Here is a 23,367-nt window from a genome sequence, read left to right as displayed (position 1 = left end):
CTTTCATTTTTTCTATTATTTTTTATTTGCAATTAATTTATTGAAAGTACTAGATGATTTGTTTCATCTATTTCCCTATATCCTAGATTTTATTTATTGCATTTATGTCTCCGTCCCCTCTATTGCTTCCAAATTGGTGGTAGTCACATCCCGAGGCTTGATCAGATCCAAGATAAGCTGTTGGGCAGGCATTCTTTGTAGGTAACAGCTTGCACTTCTGTCAGGGGACATATCATATCTAGCTCCCTATTTTCTTATGATACTAGTAGTCATAATTCATTAAGTGTTCCTACTTCTTATCAAAGTGGTGATATTCTAGTTCTTTTGTCTCTAATTTACTTAATAATTGGAATACCTTTGCAATGAGAAACTTTTTTGCTTTCTCTCTCGCCGACTTTCCATGGAAGGCAATCTATAGCAGTCTTCATAAATTCTGAGAGGAATCTGAATGACCATAGCCCTTTGGCCTGGGTGTGGATCAGACTTGTTCACATTGCTGTGATTTTCTCTCATGAAAAGCTATCACCAGAAGAATAAGTCACTTTTGTGTCACAGTGTTGCTGTGAAGTATTGAAAATAAGTCAAAGTGACATGGTCTGAGAAACAAAAAGATTTGAAATCACTGACAGGTCAAATATGACTCGATAGCAACTCCCTATCCTAATGGCAAATTTCAGGAACTGCTAAAATTGGTGTTGAGCACTGAAGAGAACTCCCCTTGGACTGTAATTCTCACCTGAGTCAAACTGGGTCATTTCTCAATCTTCTAGAATCAGATAAAGAAGGGAACTTGGCAGCTCTTTCTGATGAGTTTAATTATGACAAATGATCCCACGTTAGAAGACACTATGTCCAGCAGCAGGTCAGCAAGATAGTTATCCTGACCTCCTGCTGTGTTTTCCTAGATAAAGACAGACCCACCCTGAGTTGAGGGATGAGGTTTTAGGTTGTGCAGCTCTGAAATACTGAAGATCAAGTCAAGATAACAGGACATTAGGGAGATCTAGACTGAGCTCTTAAAGGGACCTGACACTATTTTATTCATCTGTGTAGTCCTACTGGCACAGTGCTTGCAGGGAGCAACTGCCCAAAAAATATGGACTAGATTCCAGATATATTTCCCCAGTAGAATATAGAGGAGGGCAATCTGATCCCTTGTCTTATAACCTTTTGAACTTGAGTCAGAGTTTTTCTGAACCAAACATATATGTTTCCCTTATATCAAATAAGACATGACTTTTTTGAAAAACTCCCTTCTATCCCCTGCCAAAGCAATGGGCTAACCTAATTGTCATTTTTTCTTTTTTATATAACCTCTCAAGTTTAAACCCAAAGCAGTCTCTCCCTCCCATATGCACAGATCAATTACATTTATGAAGTCATGTGCTTACTGAGATTTCAACATTGGGCATAAAAATCAACTAATGAGGAATTATTTACAGGTTGGGAAGAGGAAGACAAATACAATGAAATGCCCCAAACTGAAAACAAGATAAAATTTATTGCATGTGAAAAGGAGTCACATGGAAGTTAAGCGTTGGTCAGGAACCATGAAAATATACATTTTGCATATCTTCTGTCCTGTTTCAGCAGGGCTCATTCACTCTTCACTCTCATGAACTACCATCTAGAAAGAAAGTGGACACTTTTAGTCAAGTAAGGTGGCAGAGACCTATTACCTTCATCCTTCCTCCCAGCAAGCATCAGGGAATTATTTGTATATTTTGGTAGGACACAGGGTACTTTTTGGACCTTGGGCGGATGTACCATTGCCTACATGAAGTCACCCTATCACCTGAGAAACTGGCCATCAAATAGAGCAAGCCCCATACTCTGAGTAATAATTCTCCTACTTGTGAAGTGACTACAGACAAGCTCATTTGGCTCTGTAGGGTATTCCCGCAGCAGTCTGTCTTATGCCAACAGGGGGCGCTTGCTCACTAGGCGCCCCTCATTCCTTTTCTGGATTATGTTTTTTGTATTGTCAACTACTGACCCGAGTAGTATAGTGGGGTTTTAGTGGGGCTCTGCTCAGCTCAGAGATTTGAAGCAAATTCCTTTTCTTCCAGAGTCTGAGATTCCCCAGCCATATAGAAAGGGTTCCCTATGGCTCTTTCCACCTTGAACGTTTCTGCAATCATCATGGGTCCCACCCAGGTCAATAGCTTACCCTGCTAGAAGTGAAGTCTCGGGTCTTGGCCCGAAGCTTATTGACTTGAGATTCTGCGATATCAGCACGTTCCTCAGCCTCCTCCAACTCATGCTGAGCTTTCCGGAATTTGGTGAGATGAACATTGGCTTGTTCATCCTGAAACCAAAGAGCCCAGCAGGTAAGATCCTCTCTCCGAGTTCCCTATAGGAACTGGACCAGGCCACCATTCCAAAGCTACACCCTTCCCTGACTTACAGCCTCCTCAGCCTGCCTCTTGTAAGACTTGACTTTCACTTGAAGTTTATCAACCAGATCCTGCAATCTCAGCACATTCTTTCTGTCCTCTTCACTCTAAAAATGAGAAAACAGGAATGTCACTAGAGAAGAGGGAACAGAGCTACACAAGGCCTGGCTAGTTTTCTGGTTCAGGTGTTTCTTCCTATATGCAGGCGGAGAATCCAAGGTGGCATTTGCACCTTACTGAGGAAATGCCTGTCAGGTCTTCTTTCCACCTACCTGGTACGTGAGCTCTTTGACTCGCCGCTCATACTTCCTTAGGCCCTTCACAGACTCTGTGTTCTTCTTCTGCTCCCCTTCCAGCTCAAACTCCAGCTCTCGAATCTGAGGGAGATGGTCAGGAAATTAGTCCGGGGCTGTAGCATGAATAGGGAGGCTGCTAGGCCCGGCTTGGCCAGGACTCCTTCTGCAAGTACCCGAGTCTCCAGTTTCTGGATCTGCTTCTTGCCACCCTTCAGAGCCAGCTGCTCAGCCTCGTCCAGGCGGTGCTGCAGGTCCTTCACTGTCTGTTCCAGGTTTTTCTTCATCCGCTCCAGGTGGGCGCTGGTGTCCTGCTCCTTCTTCAGCTCCTCGGCCATCATGGCAGCCTGAAAAACAAAGCGTACCCACAAAGATGAAAACAAGGGGTCTTGGAGCTGTTGAAACCTGGGTGTCCCAGAGGACCAGAGGCCAAGCTAAAGTAAAAGGGTAATAGGTAGGACAACTAGTGAGCATGTCTTCCACATTGGCAGGAGTAATACACACACACACACACACACACACACACACACTTGTGTGTTAATAAATAAATAAAAACTGTTTAAGGGGCTGGGATTGTGGCTCCGTGATACAGCACTTGCCTGGCAGGTATAGGCACTGGGTTTGATCCTCAGTACCACATAAAAATAATAAATAAAATAAAGGCATTGTGTCTATTTACAACTAAAAAACTATTTTTTAAAAAGTTAGTTTATGACTCAGTTGGTAGAGTGCTTGCCTCGCAAGCACAAGGCCCTGGGTTTAATCCCCTACACCGCCCCCCAAAAAACAATATTGTTTTAAAAAATAAGGCTATAAGATAACCTAATAAATGAAATCCCCAAGGCCTGGTTGGGAAACAGTATTCTTGAAACTGGAGTTCTTGGGATTTTTTCCCCCTCCAAGAATTCTTTCTTTTGTTAACACCAACATATATTTTCAAAGAATCCTGAGACTTGAAGAAGATTGATTTAATACCCAGTATTACAGATTGGGAAATTAAGGGAAGGCGTCTTGAGAATTAAGGTCCTGCATGAACAAACATACAGGAAAGCAAGTTTTGAGGTAGTAATTCTCCTGTCAGGCAGCAGGTGGCACTATTGGAGCTTCTAGGATTCCCAGGAAGTTTAGATAGTCAGGGAGGGGAGAGAAATGTTAGAACAGTGACAGCAGAGGGTCTCATTCCCATCTCCGCAAGAAGTCAGATATTGAAGGAAAGAAAAACATGCCTTTCCGTGGGCAGAACAAGCATTTTTTTCTATGTCCCACTTTTAAATGTGCAGTAGATTACAGCTGAGTTTGAGGGGAGGTAGGAGTGGTTTGGGAGCAACATGTACACCATATGTGTTCTGGGGAAGACCCCGCCTGTCTCATGGGAATATCTGGAGGTTAGGAGGGAACATAAGGCTTTAATGAAGCATGGTTCTGACAGCCCTGCGGGAACAGGAAGAAAAAGGCTTACATCTGTGATGGCCTTCTTGGCCTTCTCTTCAGCATTCCTTGCATCCCTGCTGGCATCTTCCACCTCACTCTGGAGCTGGGTGAGGTCTGTCTCCAGCTTCTTCTTGGTGTGGATGAGACTGGTGTTCTGCAGCAAGAGGACTGGCATTACACTGCTGTGTCTGAGGCTGAACCTTCCCATCCTGTCCTCCCTGCCCTTACCTGGGTATGCAGCAGCTGCACTCTCTCATTGGAATCCAGGAGCTCCTGTTCAGCCAGTTTCCGGGCCCTCTCGGTCTGCTCCAGTGTGGCCCGCAGCTCCTCCACCTCTGCCTGCAGCAGGTTGGCTCTGCGCTCCACGATTGCCAGCTGCTCCTTCAGGTCCTCCTGGCCCCGGAGAGCATCATCCAGGTGCAGCTGGGTGTCCTAGCCAGAGGGAAAAGGAAAATTCTATTTGAAGTGGCAGTACTAGGACCAGGAGTCTTCTCTACATCTTTGAGTATTTGAGGACAAGAAAGGTCTCTCCCCACCCCGCAAGGGAGCTCTTTCAACCTTTAGCTGCCCCTGGACGCTCCTAAGGTGCTTAAGGGTCTCTGCAGCTTGGCGGTTGGCATGGCTCAGCTGGATCTCAATCTCATTCAAGTCTCCCTCCATCTTCTTCTTGATTCTGATGGCTTCATTTCTGCTCCGCACTTCTGCGTCCAGGGCACTCTGCATCGTCTCCACTGTCCTCTGGTAGTTCCTCTTCAGCTGCTCGATCTCTTCATCCTTCTCAGCAATCTTTCTATCAATTTCTGACTTTACTTGTGTAAGTTCAAGCTGGATTCGGAGGATCTTGGCTTCTTCATGCTCAAGAGCAGCCTTTAAAAAACAAAAACAAAATGAATGGTATCTGTGCCTCTACAAAGTCTGCTACAAGACCTTTGGGGTAACAAAACTTCAATGGAATATTCCTAAATCTAACTCTATACTATTCAAAGTTACTTTTTAAAAAATCTCTAATTTATCTTCAGAACAAAAATAGAATATGTTTCACTGCTATTTGTTTCAATTACACAACCACACAATAATAACACTCATTTTAATTTCATGGTATTGGGGGATTCTACCACTGAGTTACATCCCCAGCCCATTTTATTTGTATTTTGGGACAGAGTTTCTCTGAGTTGTTGAGGTTGGCTTTGAACTTGTGATCATCCTGTCTCAGCCTCCTGAGGAGCTGGGATTACAGCCATGCACCACCATGCTCAACAGTCACATTTAAATCATCATATTTCCCAGGATCAGGAAGCTCTTTACAGATATTTGAAATTCACTTGAGATTTTGTAAAAGCTCATTCTTTAAATGTAATGACTTTGTCCAATAAGTGCAAGATAACTTGCAGGTATTATTTTGTTCAACCTCAGTTATGCTCTTAGATGGGAAAAGGAAAGGCTTTAGGACTGTAATTTGCAAAGGCAAAAGCCAAGACACAGAGTGGAGTCAGCTTGCCTCCCAGGCCCCGCCTCATTGTCTCTGCTGCTGCCTCTCCAGCATTCATGCCTACCTCTGCTTCCTCAAGAGCCAGCTGGATATCAGCCTTTTCCAGCTCCATCTGCTTCCTTGATTTTTCCAGCTCATGGATGGTTTTACCATTTTCGGCAATTTGTTCTGTGAGATCAGCTATCTCTTCTGCAATGAAATAAGTTTCAATTGTACTTGGATGCCTCTGCACGGGTTGCCAGGCATGCAAAGCACCAACGCAATGCTTTTTCACTAGTTTATTGAAATTCTAAGGACTCCTGTTTCCTAGAGATAAGATGTAGCACAGAGAGACTCAAAATAATGCTTGGATGGTGAACACTTTCTGAGGGTGCATCAGTAGACGTGTGTAGGGATCTGAATAACAGAGTCACGCCTATCCAGCACACTAGCTATGGAGTGTGAAGGGAGGTTTCAGACCATCTCATACTGTTTGGAACAGCTTACGCTCTAAGTTCTTATTTTCACGCTTCACAGTTTCAAGTTGATCTAATGCTTCCTCATAGGCATTTTTCAGCTTGAAGAGCTCAGTGCTCAAGGACCGGGACTCCTTTAGAGATGCCTCCAGCTCTGCTTGGCTCTCCTCGCACTTTGTCTTCCACTCGGCTAGCACCTGAAACACCAAGATGGAAGGGATTTCTGTTTAAGAGCTCTCCTCCAAGCTTCTAACTAATTATTACCATAAGGCAAATACTCTGAGTTAGTGCTAAGTTTGTGGTGTCTGGATCCTTCTTGATTGTTGCACTAACCAGGATTTTATTCCATAAATTTACTCAAGGTAATCCATATTGCTATCTCCAAAAAGCAAATGGATCTTTTAGGAATTAGCTCGGCTAAATTGCCCTTTTCCTAACATGAAAATGGCCCTGAACTTCAAAGTACTTTGTTAAAAACATTGGTTCAGATCATCCTTATCTGCCATACTGAAACTTGTTGGGACTAAGTTAGATTACCACGTATCAGCCACCTTGACACATCAGTACAGGGTGGGGGTGCGGTGGAAGGAAAAAGGCTTGGGACTGAATAACATGGTAGGAATTGGTTCATATCCACTGACAATGTTGGAAAGGAATTTTCACCCCATCCCATTTCCATTCTGTTTCACAGATGAGGAAACACATCCTAGTGAAGTTCAGGAATTTTTCTAAGGCCATCCTGCCGAGAAGGGGAAGAGTCAGGTATGGGACCCAGTCGCATCCTTCCATGGCCATTAGAATTTTCCCCACATCGTGGTGTTCAACCAAGATGAAGCTGATCCCACACCTTGTCAAAGTTCCTCTGCTTCTTGTCCAGAGCAGCGGCCAGGGAGTTGGCTCTTTCCACATCAACCATCAGATCCTCCACCTCTCCTTGCAGCCTCTGCTTGGTCTTCTCCAAGGAAGCACACTTAGCATTCACTGCCTCAACCTGTTCCTCAGAATCTTGAAGGCGCTGAGCAAGTTTTTTCCTTAAAGAATATGAAAGAGAAGCAGATGCTATTTAAGTTTCAATCTTCTTGAACATCACTGTTCATCAAGTTGGAATCACTAATCTAAGTGATTCAAACACCCTTGTGCTTTCATAAGCCCAGGAGAATTCCCTGTCTGCTCGAAATCTGTGGTCAATAATCTGTCTTGTCTCTAACTAAGATCAAAGTTGTTTGTCTTAATGAAATTTGCTAACAGTAAGTTCCTCTAATGGCACAGCCCTATATTTAAAGGCACGTGCAACAGGGAAACATCTAGTAACAAAAACAAATTCATCAAATTTATCCCTGAGTAGTTCTAAAGTCCTATGATCACTTAAGGTTTCTAGTTCTTCTAAAGGCAGAGAGCTGCATACTTGGCCTCCTCCAGCTCCTCTGTGCGCTGGATGGCATCCGTCTCATACTTGGTCCTCCACTGGGCAACCTCACTGTTGGCCTTGGACAGCGCCCTCTGCAGTTCGGCTTTGCCTTCCTGCTCCTCCTCATACTGCTCCCGAAGCAGGTCACAGTCATGGCGGGAGGACTGCAGGGCGTGGGCCAGAGCGTTCTTGGCCTGTGGGAGTTAAGAAAGAGCCATCAGTCGACTTAATCCTATGTGCATCATACAATCTAGGTATGCTCCTGCTAACATTACCTATGGAATAAAGTCGCATTTTTGTTTGTTTTGTTTTGCTTTATTTGCAGGTAGTATATGAAAATTAAACCTTCAGAGAAGGTACCTTGCTCTCTTCTTCCAACTGCCTCTTGAGCTCTTCTATTTGTTGAGTAAATGCTTGCTTGCTTCTGGAAAGTTGGGACACTATGCTTTCCTTTTCTTCCAATTGACGACTCAGCTCACCTGTGTCCAGAAGGAAATACTTTCATTTCATTCATTCATTCACCAAGTTTCTACTGTGTATAAGGCACTGTACTAAGATCTGGGGAAAGAATAAATGATAAGATGTGGGCTCTTCTTGAAGAAGAAATGGAAAGCACAACCTGACAAGATATCATTGTAAACTACTGGAGCTAGGAGTGGTTTCTAGTGAGAAAACCTAAAAAGAACAATTATAAATTGAAGCATTACCAGCAGTTCTTAACAACTCCCATCAAACCTCCCCATTGGCTGGTATTTCCAGCTGTTTGCTGGTTATTAAGAGAAATACTTTGGATTTATATCTCTAGTAATGTGAAGTTAAATTTTTGGGTGAATATGGTAAGTTCAGGTTTATGTGCTTATACAGAAGTCAGAGAAAAAAGGGTGGGAATTTATGACTCCAGAGGTGAACCCCCAAGGTTATTACAGAAGTGACAACTAGCTACACTTCTTGTTTTCATTGTCTTGGCTATGGATGCAGCGAAAGATGGATTCATCTGTGATGAGAGACCAGTTCTGGGTGGAGCCACGTTTTCTATGTAAAAGCCTCAAACAATGTTCCTTTATATTTTTATTACACACCAAGACCCTGCACAGATTGGCCCTGCTTCACTCTTTATTCTCTAAAACACTCGAATGTACATGATGTGCATCAAGAAGTAGAAAGGCCATGAGTCAGTTTCTAGTCCTATTTCTGCCAATGAGATTTTATCTGAAGCAAGATGATATATTAATTGTGACAGAGCTTAAACGAGGGGATATTTTGAGTCCCTTCTTACTCTCTCTGTTTTTACTAAACTCATTATTCTCTTCCGTCAGGATACTGTGGACAGTCTCTTTTGTAGGTTATTTTGATTGCTCCTTTCTTGGAAGTGTGCTTTCCTAGACTCTCCCTCAGACACACGCACTGCCCCTCCCAGGCGCTGGTGCGTTTCAGCCCTTTCGGTTTCCTCACATTGCTCACCTGCCTCAGTCTGAAGCCGAGACTTCTGTGTGGTCAGCTCGCTCAAGCTCCTCTGAATCTCTTCATTCTTGCCCCGGGCCTCGCTTAACTGATCCTCCAGAGTTCGACATATCTTTTCCAGATTGGCCTGAAGGATCAGGAAAGGAAGAGAAGTCGGGCAGTGGTCGGGTATGAAGGGTCACTGGTGCAATGGTGTCTCCCTATGGAAAGCTGGGCTCCGCACCGCCCCACCCCATCCAAGCACCTTAGACTTGGACACGCTCTCCACGCTGCTGGAGAGGTCGTCGATCTCGAGCTTGAACTCGCTCTTCTCCTTCTCCAGCTTCTGCTTGACCCGCTGCAGGTTGTCTATCTGCTCGCCTAATTCGGCCGCGCTGTCCGCGTGTTTCTTCCTCAACGTGGCCACCATGGCTTCGTGCTGGAGGGTGGCCTCCTCCAGGTCCCTGCGCAGCTTCAGAAACTCCGCCTCCCGCTTCTTGTTCAGCTCAATCTGGGTGGAGGTGACGCCGCCCGCCTCCTCCAGCCGCTCGCTCAGCTCCTCCAGCTCCCGGGCGTAGTCGCTGCGCTGTTTCTCCGTCTTGGCGCGGGTCGCTCTCTCCGCCTCAATTTCTTCTTCCAGCTCCTCTATGCGAGCCTGTAAAGAGCAGTCATTCACTCCACCGGCAGGCAGTTCCCTCAGGGTGACTCACAATGTCACTATTCACAGCAGCTAAGACACGAAATTAACCTGAGTGCCCATCCACCGATGAATGAATAAAGAGAAGGTAGTACATACACACAACGGAATTTTGTTCAGCCATAAAAAGAATGAAATTCTATCATTTGCAGTAAAAAAGACAGAACTGGAGGACATCATGTTTAGTGAAATAAGCCAGGCACAGAAAAACAAGTATCTTATGTTCTCGTATGTGCATGTTAAAAAAAAAAAAAAAAAATCTACCTGAATGTGGAATAGTGATTACTAGAAGTTGGGAAGGATTGGGAGTAGTATAAAGGCAGGCTGAATTTGATCAGTGCATGCTGTATGCATGTATTAAAATACCACATTGAAACCGTTTCATGTGTACATTTTAATACATGTTAATAATAATAAAAGAACATGTTAGTTCCCATTTCTATCAGACAAACCCATTTATGAATTTTCCCCCAGAGAAATAGGAATATTGCTAAATTTCCTTTCAAATGACTTTTTCCTTTACCAGCATGGTCATTATCCCTGCAGTGACCAACCCAGGATATTTTTTATTCAACTGAGTGTTGGTCCGATTACTTTAACTGAATTTATTGCGAAGTATGGGAATCACTGTTAATCACTGTGGAGTCAGCCTGACAAGAAAAGAATCTGTGAGACAGGCAGCCCCATTGTCCTGCCCATTTGTTCTAAATGGTTTAGAGTAGACAGCCCCTGCACACTGAGTGAGGGACACCACATATGAAAGAGAAATCCAAAGCCTCCCACCTGTAATTCTTTGATTTTCTTCTGGAACTGGAGGCCCAGAGTCTGTTCGTCTTCCACTTTGCTTTGTAGTTGACTATATTCAAAATCTTTCCTGGGGAAGGAAGTGTACACTGCATGAAGACAGAATCCCCAGTAACTTACAAAATTGAAACCAGTGCTTTTAGGACCTACTTCTTGAGCCTTTCATCCAACTGTTGCTTATCATTCTCCAGATCTAATATAGACTCTTGGGCAAGCTTCAAGTCTCCCTCCAGCTTCCTTTTGTTTCTCTCCAGGTCTACTCGAAGCTTCTTTTCTTGCTCTAGGGAACTTTCCAGCTGAAAAAGGCACCATTTCCTTTTAGGAACAAAGGCTTCGCAAGAGGACCCCTGGGTGCTTTCAACCCTGAAAGGTCTACTGATCCTGATTACCATTGTTTACTTACATCATCCACTTGCTGTTCCAGCTTGCTCTTGATTTTGCTCAAAGAATTGACTTTGTCCTCCTCTGCCTGCAGGTCATCCAGAGTCTGCTGGTGGGCCTCTTGGAGGGCCTTCTTCTCTCTGGTTAATTTTGCAATTGTTTCATCCAACCCAGCCAGTTCCTCAGTAAGGTTTTTAACCTAAGAGGAAGCCACAAATAATTATAAGAAGAAATAAAGTGCAGATTGCAATGACGGCATCAAACAAGAAAGACCCACAAGAAGAGTACCTTGTTCTCCGTGGCATGCTTCTCCTTTTCAACCTTGGCCAGTGTCAGCTCTAGGTCGTCAATGTCTTTCTTCAGTTCTGAGCACTCATCCTCCAGTTTCCTCTTCTTGGCGGTCAGCTCAGCATTGATCTCCTCCTCATCCTCAGCTCTCTCAGTCACCTCCTTGATCTTAGCCTCAAGCTGGAATTTGGCTTTGATCAGCTGGTCACATCTTTCCTCAGCATCCAACAAATTTTCACTTTCCTTAAAAAAAAAAAAAAAAGAATCATAAAAATAAAAAATAAACCCAAATTATCTTATTAACAAAAAAAAGAATCGCAATTCCCTTTAATGAGTTAAGATGTGTGATGTTCCAGTGTTTTGTTCCATATGAAATTCTTTATAGACTATCCCAACCAAAAATTGTTAAAAATCCCACAAAGAATCCAGCTTTCCTAAATACATAAACAAATCTAGAAGGAGATTTTTAAAAATGAAAGAAAGAAAAGATTTCTAAAACACATACAGCTTGTACTTGGAGCTGCAGGTCATTCTTCTCTTGTACCAGAGTCACCAGCTTTTCTTCTAGCTCCTTCCTCTTTGCCTCTGACTTGGCAAGTTCATCCTTGGTTTTCTGAAACTCTTCCTTCATGGTGGCCATCTCCTTCTCAGTCTCCGCACTCTTGAGGAGGGGCTTGATCTTGAAGAAGAGTTTCATCCAAGGCCAGTGCTTGACGTTCATGAAGGAGCGAATGTTGTATTGGATGCAGAAGATGGACTCCCTAAAAACACAACATTGTTTATTCCTAAAGGAGACTCCCCTTTTCCCCAAAGAGTGCACATTTGAACAAAGACCCTGCTCTACCTCCTTTGCACCATCTTCTGGAATTCCACACGCATGAGAAACCCTCTGCACACAGCTTGTGTCCTGGTGATCAGTTTGGCCAGGCGGTCATCCCGCATCTCTTCCAGGGTTCCCAGCAAGCCAGCCTTGAAGAACACCTTATAGGGGAGAAGACTGACATGAGTCAGTTGTCTGAAGAAGTTAACAAGACACAAAGGTCAACATCTTTTGGAATTGATGCATTACCTTGGTATGTCCAAATTTGTACTGTGTGTGGTCAATATCAATGGATGCCAAGAGTTTTTCGCAAGCTTTCTTGCTGTCGATGAATTGGCCCTCTGGGATTGCACTGGCATTCAGCACTCGATATCTGCCATTGTAGACACAGAAATAATTATAGGCTGTTGACAAAGATAAAAACCCTGGAGACCAGTCACTTTAGGTCCCTCTTCCTGTGGGCAAGAAGACCAAGTTCCCAAGAGCTGAAAAAACTGGATCATAGTCACACTGCTAACTGATAGTCTGAATCTAGACCCTGGGACTCCTAGGCTTTAGCTTTTTCTGCCATGCTGTGTATTAGATCAGTTCCAGAGAAAAACATGAAAGAAACAAGTACGTTTACCTTGACTGAGTGGGAGGTTATTATTTTATATGAAATCCTACAAATGTTGTTTTGAAATTTTTTTTCATGCCAACATTGCCCTCAAATTCCAGTCTTCGTATATCTCATCAAGAAGCACATAGAACATTTTTATTGCACACCTTTGTTTAAAATCCCCATAGAGAATCCTATTTGGGAATCCTTTCCTGCAGATGCGGATGCCTTCCAGCACACCGTTACACCGCAGCTGGTGGAGGACAAGGCTGTGTTCCATCGCCCCTGAGAGCAGAAGCAAGACACATCAGCTTCACACAGAATTTCCTACAAACTGAGCGCCCTCTAGAAAGCCATCGGGTGCCTCACCTGGGGTCTTGGTTTCATTGGGAATAATACAGCGCACAAAGTGAGGGTGAGTAGTTCTTAAATTTGACATCAGCTTGTTCAGGTTTTCCTAAAAGAGAAAGATTAATTTAACAGCCCACTGAAGGCTTTTACAAAGACACAGATATGTTGCCATGAAAAATAAGTTAGGTGTTTTAAATTTATCATGAATTCCAAAAAATAGTAAAATGAACTCTTTCCTTTTTTGGTCCTATGGCTGGAAGTATAGGCAAATAACTGATTCACAGGTTGAACATTCCTAATCTGAAAGTCTGAAATTTAAAATGCTCCAAACTCTGAAACTTCATGAGTGCTGACATGACACCTGACCTCATGTGATGGGTCACTGGCAAAATGCAGGTGCACTACAAATATTATATAAAGTTATCTTTAGGCTGTGTTCGTAAGGTATCTATGGAACTTGAATGAATTCTATATTGAGACTTGGGTCCCATTCCCAAGAAATCTACTTGTCTGAAATCTGAAACACTTCTGATCCCAAGTATTTCAGATAAGAGAAACTCAACTTGTCAGTCTTTTACCTCCCAGTGAGTCAAAGTATAAAACAGTTTCTGAAATCAACTTTAAGGCTGTGTCATGCTTCTCCCATAGCATGAGCTGCTGAAGGTGAGTTGCCAGAGTTGATGCTGGGAACTCGCCTCCCTAGCCAGCCAACCCAGCCAAATGCAATACAATTGACAATGAAATTCTGGTCCCACAAAAACATAATAAAACTTGTCCTTCAAAAAAAAAAAAAAAAAAAGAGAGAGAGAGAGAGAGAGAGAGAGAGAGAGAGAGAGAGAGAGAGAGAGAGAGAGAGAGAGAAAAGGAATTCTGGTCCCACATTTATTGGCCTTTATTTATATGTTATCATATTGTCACTCAACCTCAGTGATCAGTTTCAGACAACATTACTATTCTCAAATAAATCAGGTTAGAATCTCTCCATTTCTCATTTTTATATGACTTAAATGAACTACAAGCAAATAAATTTGTATTTTTCATACCCTGAAAAGTGCAGAGACAGTTTGGAAGGAAGAACCTTTTTTCTTTGCAACTTTCTTCTTCCCACTATCAGCTGAAAGAAACAAGAGGGCAGGTGCTGTTGGACCTACAAAGTCTATTGGGTACTCTGGGACAAAGGGAAGATCATGTGAGGACAATACCCTCCTTGTATCTGGAGTCTCTTACCATCTGCAGTAGCGAAAGTGGCATAGAGGTGTGCCAGGAGCCTGTTGGAGGACTTCTGGTACAGCCCAACCACGGTCTCATTCAGGGGGTCTTTGTTCTTCTCCAGCCAGCCTGAGACACTGTAGTCCACAGTGCCTGCATAGTGGATCAATGAGAAGTGGGCCTCAGTCTTGCCTTTGACCACCTTGGGCTTCTGGAAGTTGCTGGACTTGCCCAGGTGCTGGTCATACAGCTTGTTCTTGAAGGAGGTGTCTGTTGCCTTGGGGAACATGCACTCCTCTTCCAGGATGGAGAAGATGCCCATAGGCTGGATTGAAAATGAGGTAAAAGGTCATCTGGGTGAATGTGAAAAGCAGAGTACACAGGCAGAAGGGACCGAGTGGACAGAGGAGGATACCTTCTCGATGAGCTCAATGCAGGCAGCCAGGTCCATCCCAAAGTCAATGAAGGTCCACTCGATGCCTTCCTTCTTGTACTCCTCCTGCTCCAGCACGAACATGTGGTGGTTGAAAAACTGTTGCAGTTTCTCGTTGGTGAAGTTGATGCACAGCTGCTCCAGGCTGTTATACTGACACCAAAATATAACATTCACGTGAACAGTCAGACTACTTTCAAAATCAAAGACCCACTGGCATCCCTGCTCACTGCCGTGGACCTTCCCCAATTCATTCACTTTCTGAGCAGTCACATTCTTCCAGGCTCTGGCCATATCTGCTCCATGGAGTCTGACTTCTCCAAACTTAAAACCAGAAGATGTTTCTCCTTCTCCTGAGTTCCCATAGTCTGGACATCTCTTGTGCACTTTGTTTTGTGGTCACTCTTCTGTGCACCTTATTGACTTGTGTTTTTCCTCAGCTATGCCACAAGTTCAGCATACACACGGTGATGACTATCTCTAGGCTTTTATGCGTGGAGTCAGTAGAACAATTATACAAAATATTACATGATTGACTTACTACTATCAAATTGTCTCTTTTTCTTTCTGGTTCTTCTTACGTCACTAATAGCATTTTTTTCTTTTAAGCATTTGGCAATATCCTTTAAAATTCCACTTTACAGAAGTCTTCACTTCTCAGAATAATACAGACCTTCCCAACATGCTCCTTTTACCTGATCTACTTTATCTAGCTTTTCTACAAAATGACCATTTGATAGCGTCCCTTTAGGATTATGAAAAATAAGTTCCCCATACAAAGATATACAAAAGAATGAGTATAAATCATACATACCTCAAAGATTTCAAAGCCTGCGATGTCCAAAACACCAATGAAGTGTTGTCTTGGGAGTTTGGTGTCCAGTTGCTGGTTAATGCGAGTGACCATCCATAAGAACAACTTCTCATAAACGGATTTGGAAAGGGCATTCACAGCATGGTGAACCTATGGGGGAAACATCAGCTGATGAGTAGGAAGACAGTGACCATCAGGGACTTCGATCCCTTCCTGGTCTTGAGCCAGAACCTTACCTGATCCACAGTTTGACCTTTGGTGACATACTCATTCCCAACTTTCACTCTGGGGAAGCACAAGGCTTTCAGGAGATCTGAGGAGTTCAGGCCCATCAAGTAGGCTGTTTTGTCAGCCACTGGTAAGAAAAGAAAGATGCTGTTCATCAAGGCAGGAAAGACTCTGAAAATCATTCAGTGGTTCAAATCTTGACTGAGTTCATCTCGGTGTGCCTTACATTCCATATCATCCAGCTGCTTATGTGGGGAAGTCACTTAGAGAATATGATGGGAATTTTCTGAAAAGGCAGACTTAGGTTTCAGAAAGCCCTGGTTACTTCTCATTGCATCTGAAATAGGACCATTCTAGGGATTCGGCAAGGTGGAAGGTGATGGTGCTTATAGGCACCTGAGGCCCAGAAAAAGGTCTTGTACCCTTCTAGGTAGCAGAAGTAGAAACTGCTTTCAAGAGAAACATCAAATGGTAAACAACCTCCCAGCTCTGACCTATGGCCTGCTGTGGGGTTTTGTACCTTCTGTGCCGTCTGGCTCTGCCTGCTCCTCTCGCTGCTTCTGCTTGAACTTCATATTCCCATAGTGCATCACAGCCCCTGTCAGCTTGTAGAGTCCAGATTTCTCTTCTGGGGTGAAGCCCAGGATGTCAATGGCACTCTGACATGGAAAGAAGAGCCTGTCAATCCATTGCCCCAGTGATGGAGGAGGAATACCCCACATCTTTTCATCCATCCCACTTACGTCTGTAGCCAACAGCTCCTCGGCATCATCTATACTGGCCACCAGGATTTCCCCTTGGCTGATGAATGGGTAGTCATAAGGGTTGGTGGTAATGAGCAGCAGCTCTGAAATGACAATTAGTTTGAGGAGATTCAAGGAAAACATCACCTTGTGGATTAGAGCTCTTGCATCCTGGCCTGGAACTTTAACTGCTGGAGCCAAATTAAATCTAGAGTTAGTACCCTCAAGAAAGCTTCACAATACAAAGGCTATGACTAAAAACAGTCCAGGGGAGACTTTGCAATCTCCCATGCAATGTAGATTAACAACCCTAGGATGCAGCTCAATGGTAGAGCACTTACCTAGCATGCCTGAGGCTTTGGGTTTCCATCCCCAGCATGACAAAAACAAACAAACAACCCCTAGAGAGAATATTTAAATTTTCTTGCTTCAAATATGATCAGTGCATGTCAATGTAGGTTGGGGAAAGCTAATAGGGAAAATTGGTTGAATGTAGGTCAAGACAGGAGCCCATCCTGCCTGCCAGAAGCACAGGTTGTTTGGTATAATCATAGGCTTTTAAAAATCTGTTGAAAAGCTGCTGACCAGAAGGATGAGCAAACAGCCAGAGAGCAGAGAAGACAGTGTGCACGGATGCCTCTGTTAGGTACTGAACCAAAAACAGGGTGACTCTCCACAGGCTGGCTTGTTCATGTGGTGCATGGGCCTCACAGCATTTGATGAGAGGTTGGGTTCTGTGCCAGAACACAAGGGGGCGCTCAAGGGCAATTAAATGCTTTGTTATTCAGAAGGTTTTGATAAGCCAGGGCTGAATTCAATGGTGATTTAATCTTGTTACTGACCACCTGATTATATTTTTCAAATTGGCATGTCATTGCCCAAACAGCCACATCCTGGTCCTAAAATAAATGTCCTCCATTGGATGTAGAGATTCACAACCCCTGGTGCATGAAAGACCAACCTGGCCAGTGACTTCCTCACCTATGAGCTCAGGCTTCTTGTTGGAAAGAATCTGGTAGAAGATATGGTAGCTTCTCTCAGCCTTCAGCTGGAAGGTGACTCTTGATTTTTCCAGCAGATCTGGAACACATACAAAGCTCTGGCTTCCAAATTGCTCCCCAATTGCTGAGACCTTATCTGATCCCAGTAGATCTACTTACAAGTTTCAATATCTGCTGAGGCCAGCTTCCCTGTGGTACCAAAATGGATTCGGATGAACTTTCCCTGCACAGGGGGGAAAGAGAGACCTGCTCTTAGTACAGCTCTAAGGACTCCTCCTGGTTTCTGGGGCAATGTGAATGGGAGCCTTTCCCTCTGTCGTTTGAACTTAAATATATCCTCCCACTTCTCCCTTCTTCTCTTTCCAGTGTGGTGTGCCTCCTTTGCTCCTGTTCCTCGTTGTCTGTGCTTCCCCACCCATTGGATGTGTCCAGACAGCAAAGCAACTAGACTAAGTTTTTCAGCATGTGCATCAAACCACATCACTATTCTGCTTTACAGGATCCTTCAGGAGCTTTCTATTGTACTGGGAATAAAATCCAGATGATTTCTTGTGGCTTGTATCCTCCTCCATGATCAGGTCTCTTCCTCCCTCTTTCCTATCTTAGACAACCTGCCCACGTACCTCACAGATCCTCTTTAGGTCCCTTTAGTACCAAGCCCTTCACCATCTTGGGGATTGTGTGCTTGCTCTTCGCTTTGTCCTTACTCTTCCTGGTGACTTTCAAGCCTGGCTCCTTTTCATCCCTGCAGATCTTGGGTCACGTGTCCAAGAACTGCCCCTCAATGAGGCTTTACCTACCAACCCCATCTAAAGCACACCTGACCCCTAGTTATTCTGTCACATGCCCTGTTTTTGAACTTCATATGAAAGTATCTTATTTGTTTAATTCTCTCATTTTTGCTCTCCACTGGTCTCTAAACTTCCCAGGACAGGCATCTTTCCTGTCTTGTAGTCTGCAAATAAGATTCAATTGCAACCAATTCAGTCTTACAAAGCGGGAGGAGTTGTCATTCCTCACGGTCTTGGCATTCCCAAAGGCCTCCAGCAGCGGGTTGGCACTGATGATTTGATCTTCCAGGGTCCCCTGATGCACGAAACCAAGGGAAGAAGGAAGATTTTCTTTTTAAGCCACAAAATGACAGTAAAAACTGTTCACCAGCTCTGTGTCTCCTGCCTAGCAGCTCTGGTGAGGCCTGTCCCTCCCTTTCTGACTCACCAATTTGAGGACCAACCAAATCAGCAGCATGCCCTTCTCAAAACACTTTTGTCATTCCATCATATTTGACACTAGCTGGGTCTTCTGCTTGGACATTACTAATGCTCGATTCTCCAATTCAGTTAGGTCGTCTGTATTCATTTCATACTATGGCTACACATTTGGGTTCAAAGGCAAGTATGGGCTACTGCTCTTTCCAGTTACTGTCTGATTCTTCCACAAAAGGACAGGCATCCTGAGCTACCCCCAATTTCATCCTTCTTCGTTAAGCCTTAGAGCCTTGTTTCCTAAGAAATCACAGGATCTGGTCCTGTGAGATCTAACACACTGTGTTGTCTAAGATGACCAGCTGGCCTTCAAGATTTTACATCCTAGCCTGCCCTCCTTTCCTTGTGGAAAGAAATGTGATGACACTTGACCTCCTAATTCTGAAGTTAAGACAGAGGTTAGAAGTAGAAACTGAACAAGCCTTTCTCCCCTTCATACTTTCATTTTGGAGTCCTTCTTCTTGGCAAGGTCTCCAGTAGCTGCAATTGTTGCAAAGTACTGGATGACCCTTTTGGTGTTCACAGTCTTTCCTGCCCCGGATTCTCCGCTATTCAGAGCGACCAAAAGACAGAGAAAGAAAAAAAGAAGAGGAAATAAGTCCTGTTAGTATAAATAGATGTCACCCATCTGGACAGCCTGAACCACATCTGATACACACCCATCAAACAAAAGTGAGCGGCCACTTGGAGAGACAGCTCCAGGCAGGAGACTTCATAGTCACTCGCTTAGTTGACTCAAAGATCGATAATTCCCATTTTCTGAGGTCTTATGCATGCTTTCTTGCCCATCCCAAACCTATTTATTCACCATAGACTTTGCTCCAAACACTTTTTAATGAACTGAATAAAGCAAATAACACCTTTGGCCACAACTATGAAACCACTCTGTTCCTTGGATACTTACGTGATCAGAATGGACTGGTTTTCACGATCTGCCAAAGGAAAAATAAAATAGAGTTGATGGCAATATAAAAAAGAGCTCCCTAATTCCATTCTATCAAGCAGTTAAATTGTATACTTTCTTCTCCTTTAGTCCACCCTCCCCCCTCCCTCCAACCCTCCCCCCCTCCCTCCCTCCCTCCCTCCATCCCTCCCTCCCACCCACCCTCCCCCCATCCCTCCCTCCCTCCCTCCCTCCCGTCCTCCCTCCCTCCCTCCCTCCCCCCCTTCCTTCCTTCCTTCCTTCCTTCTCTTTTTCTTTCTTTCTAATCCTAGGGGAGAATTTGAAGAGCATCCTTCTTGAGAAAGAAACTGCTTAAAACCATTGGCTTCTCAGCAGGTTAAACCATAGGAAATTGTCGATCTTTGGTCTTAGCCCACAAAAATGTCAGTTTCATGTGGTTTAAGTTAGGGAGAAGTTGATTTAGGCAATGCCGTCCATCACCTTAGAACAATTGTCACCCCATGGTCACTCTGACCCAGAACAAACATCAGCCTAACCTAAACCCCAGACAATATCCTGTAATGAGAATCGTTGCCTGGAGCAGAAATCTAGAGAAACATCCTGTTTGACATGGAAGAGTGACTAGCACAAAGAATGATGATGACAATGACCACAAGAACCCGTCCATGACAACCCTCCAGTGGTGACCAAACTGCAAAAATTCCCCCACCCCTTCACTCCCCTATAACTTCACTAGGCTGTACGTGGAAGATGGGTTCCAGCCTCTGCCAGGACCTGCCTCCCCAGATTTGTCTGGAATAAACCTGTATCACTGTTGAGTGACTTCTCCTGTCTCTCTCTTTATTTCCTTTGTCTGTTTCTTTCCTTACATTAACCAGTTCTTGCGTTAAAGGCAAACTTGTCCTGGTCCACAAGGCTCTAAATGGTCTGGCCTCTTCGGGCTCCTCCCCTCCCTTCCCTATGCTGGACGCCAGGTGGGGGCAGGTCCGGCACGCAGGGACTGCTGCCCTGAGCCTGGTCACCACTCGTGCTCCTTCCCAGGTGCTCACCAGTCAGCATGAACTGATAGGCGTTGTCGGAGATGGAGAAGATGTGGGGCGGGGCCTCCTGGCGCTTTTTGCCTCGGTAGCCATTCACCACCTCTGGGTTGTACACCGGCAGCCGTTTGTAGGGGTTGACGGTGACACAGAAGAGGCCTGAGTAGGTCTGTGGGGGAACCATGTACTGTATGTACTCATGTGTGTATGTATATCTAAAAAAACTTTTGCCTTTATTATTTGTGTTTCTTTCTGACAAACTCGTTAAGGAGGGAAGGTATGGTTTCTACTTACAGATGAGGCAACTGAGTCTCAGGGAGGAGGGTGGCTGGACCTCCCACATGCATTAAGTGACAATGCCAACCCCACCTTGGCCTCATCTTTCCTGCTCTCCCAGCTCTTCTGTCCTCCTCCCACCTTCCTTCAACAACCCCTCTTCTTCCTACACCCTTCATCTCCTGCTTTCTCATTTTTTTCTCTTCCTCCTTTTTTTTTCTTTTAATTTCCCCTCAACAGCAGGTCAAACACAGATCTTTCAAAACCTCATCACCCATGCAAACGTCTTCACCTCCACCCCCACTCCCCCCCATGTCAGATGTCCCAGGAAAGCCACTGCACCCATCACCACCAACATAGATCATCCAGGATGTGTAGCGGTCCTTGAGGTTGTACAGCACTGCGGGCTCATTCAGGTGCGTGAGCATGGCCATGTCCTCAATCTTGTCAAACTTGGGGGGGTTCATGGCATACACGTCCTCTGGTTTCACCACCAGGGTCTGAAAGGGGAAGAGTCCCGAGGCTTAACTCCTGTTCTCCGTGTGTTGCCACTGTAGGTGTCTATCACCCATTTTATTTATGAAAGCAGGGTGGACATTGGAGAACACCTGGCTGACAGCAAGGGAAGACCAGGTTACCGGGCAGCTTATGATGGTGATGGTAGAATATGCTTTGTTTCTGTTACTTGGGGACTTTGTCCTTTTCCTCTTTGGCAGACCAGAGGGAGGGAACAATGACAGAAATGACAAAAGAGGATCTCTGTGCAGGTGTGGAGAATGGGAGCAGGAGTGGGAGCCATCAGGAACCTTTTCAGCTCTGAAGTGCTGACTACTCAGAAATCTAGCTCCAGCAACTGATAGGGTTTTGCCTACCTACTCAGAGAAAATGGCAGTCCACAGGCAGTCCTGAGGCAGGGACAGAAGAGAAAGAGGGAGGTCGCATTGGATCCCCAAGTCGGTGGCTTCTGAGTTAGCCAAGATTCGGAGTGCTCTGAAGGCAGCTGTCCAGCCCCCAAACCCCACATCTTGCCCCCTTTACCACCCTCCCTGCACATGATCATGGAAGATCCCCCATCTCACCTCTCCTGGCCCTTTCTGCAGACACAGGGTTACAAGCCATGTAAAGTGTACCACAAGGCAGATGCGGTGGTTCCGGGCAGTGCAGTGCCTCTGCACTCCTCTCTTCCCCAAGGCCCTCAGGCTTCAGGGGTGCAGAGCCTCAGACACTCTTGGTGGGAGCTGTCTTCCTCTCCCCATCCTGCCCCCACCTCCTTTCTTTGTGTAACCTCCTCTGAAAATGGCCACTTTTCCTTGTTGTGTCTCCAGATAGTGCAAGTGGAAACCTGCCTGTTCCCTGCCTCCGAGGAGGAATTCATCCACGCCACTCAGGACCATCATCCTCCTTGCACAGGGCTTTTTACATGGTCCTAGATTATCATTCATGAAATCTAGCTCTCATCCTCCATTTTATAAGCCCATTCTTAGCTCCTTTATCTGAATTATGTAGAGAGCCACCTTCTGGGGACTTCAATGGTTGGTAGCACTAGTAGTCAAATTTTAATGCCCTTTTCCTTCATCCCAACTCAATGACATCATTGCCTTTACTTGTCTCTCAGGTTTTATTTTCCTCACAATCTTTTTTTCTCCCTCCATGTCTCTCTCTCTCTCTCTCTCTCTCTCTCTCTCTCTCTCTCTCTCTCTCTCTCTCTCTCTCTCTCTCCTTCCCTCCCTCCCCCACCTTCTTCTAGTTCTGTTTCTTACTCTTTGGCTTTTCTTGGAACATTTGCATATTCTTCTGTTCAAGAATCCAGAAAAGAGAAAGTCCAAATCCAGAATTTCTCCCAGCATTCCCACAATGGCTTGGAAGAGAATGTAGTGAACCACAATGCTCATGATTTCTAATACAGGGAGGCTGCTGTTTTGCATTGAACTTATGATCCACTAGGGTTCCTTATGCATTTTCCTTACTTCCTCTGTTAGATGGCCATTGCAAAATTAGAGAGAAACCTAGACTACCAAAGGAGAATATTCTAAAAACACTCCTCCTAGTGTTGGACTCCCAACTCCACGCCCTAAAGACACATGGAGCTGATTCCCTCTGGAGCAGAGTGCTGTGAACATTGATAAAAGCACCTGAAAGTTAATTTCTTTAATCAACCACAACCAGATTCTTCTCCCACCCTGCAACCTGAGGCCAGTACTCTCTGCTTTCTCTGAGGACACCTACAAAGTCTAAATCCATTTCCTTTGAGGCATATCAGGGCCAAAGCCTCATCTGGAAGTGGCTGGAGGTAGGATGAAGGCATATACAAGGCAACCACAAGAAACAGGGGTCAGGTGCCCACAGAGAGGGTGAAGAGTCTTACCCGGTTATCATCGGTTTCCACAGTGACCTTCCCATCTTGGGTACTCTTAATTTTCCCTTTGGCATATTCTAGCTTTGAATCGACCACAAAGCAGTAGGTTTTGGCATCAAAGGGCTGGTTCTGAGCCTCGATCCTCTCCTTTTCTGACTTCCGGAGAAAAGGAGCGGCTATGCCGAACACTTCCATTTCAGTGTCACTACTCATGGTGTCAGCTGCAAGGCAAACCCACCCATGGCTCAGC

The 23,367-nt window shown here is 44.7% G+C and overlaps 1 protein-coding gene and 1 long non-coding RNA gene across 7 annotated transcripts in view; one reads left to right on the top strand and one right to left on the bottom strand.

Annotated features, from left to right (window-relative positions):
- Positions 1-23,367, top strand: part of LOC306657767 — a 76,442-nt gene that overhangs the window by 40,989 nt on the left and 12,086 nt on the right. For 3 of the 6 annotated variants that reach the window (XR_013762879.1, XR_013762880.1, XR_013762881.1), the window contains one exon: positions 21,002-21,177. The exons of 2 other annotated variants lie outside the window; for them this stretch is intronic. This is a non-coding gene — a long non-coding RNA (uncharacterized lncRNA). Of the gene's footprint in view, positions 1-12,718; positions 12,856-21,001; positions 21,178-23,367 lie in introns of those variants that run through there. One more of the 6 variants, XR_013762882.1, reaches the window with a different exon arrangement.
- On the bottom strand, positions 1,483-23,333 carry MYH3 (myosin heavy chain 3). The gene is made up of 39 exons (XM_079134083.1): positions 23,127-23,333; positions 21,118-21,261; positions 20,498-20,654; positions 19,449-19,476; positions 18,984-19,092; positions 18,273-18,365; positions 17,439-17,502; positions 17,260-17,358; positions 16,279-16,382; positions 16,056-16,194; positions 15,544-15,662; positions 15,308-15,457; positions 14,476-14,646; positions 14,079-14,385; positions 13,895-13,965; positions 12,870-12,957; positions 12,668-12,785; positions 12,152-12,275; positions 11,927-12,063; positions 11,588-11,843; positions 11,083-11,325; positions 10,817-10,993; positions 10,564-10,709; positions 10,393-10,483; positions 9,178-9,567; positions 8,934-9,060; positions 7,833-7,951; positions 7,470-7,666; positions 6,912-7,095; positions 6,096-6,261; positions 5,674-5,798; positions 4,679-4,987; positions 4,349-4,552; positions 4,149-4,274; positions 2,866-3,036; positions 2,669-2,773; positions 2,408-2,503; positions 2,171-2,308; positions 1,483-1,627 (listed from the first exon to the last, which is right to left on the bottom strand). Exons 1-39 carry the CDS (start codon positions 23,328-23,330, stop codon positions 1,601-1,603), a joined length of 5,823 nt encoding a protein of 1,940 aa, XP_078990209.1. The 5' UTR covers positions 23,331-23,333; the 3' UTR covers positions 1,483-1,600.

The sequence above is a fragment of the Sciurus vulgaris genome, assembly GCF_902686455.1.
Source record: "Sciurus vulgaris genome assembly, chromosome: 3".
Lineage (NCBI taxonomy): Eukaryota > Metazoa > Chordata > Mammalia > Rodentia > Sciuridae > Sciurus > Sciurus vulgaris.
Note: the sequence above shows the minus strand (reverse complement) of the source record. Positions and strands in the feature narration are given on the sequence as shown.

Bases quoted from the DNA above. Each gene is read 5' to 3' on its own strand.
- MYH3 (XM_079134083.1), bottom strand. From the start codon at position 23,330: ATGAGTAGTGACACTGAAATGGAAGTGTTCGGCATAGCCGCTCCTTTT. The intron at 14,386-14,475 runs GTATCCTCCTCT...TTTTCAATCCAG, and splicing joins GCATTGAGCTCATCGAGAAG to CCTATGGGCATCTTCTCCAT. The intron at 12,276-12,667 runs GTGTGCAATAAA...CTACAATGGCAG, and splicing joins TATGGGGATTTTAAACAAAG to ATATCGAGTGCTGAATGCCA.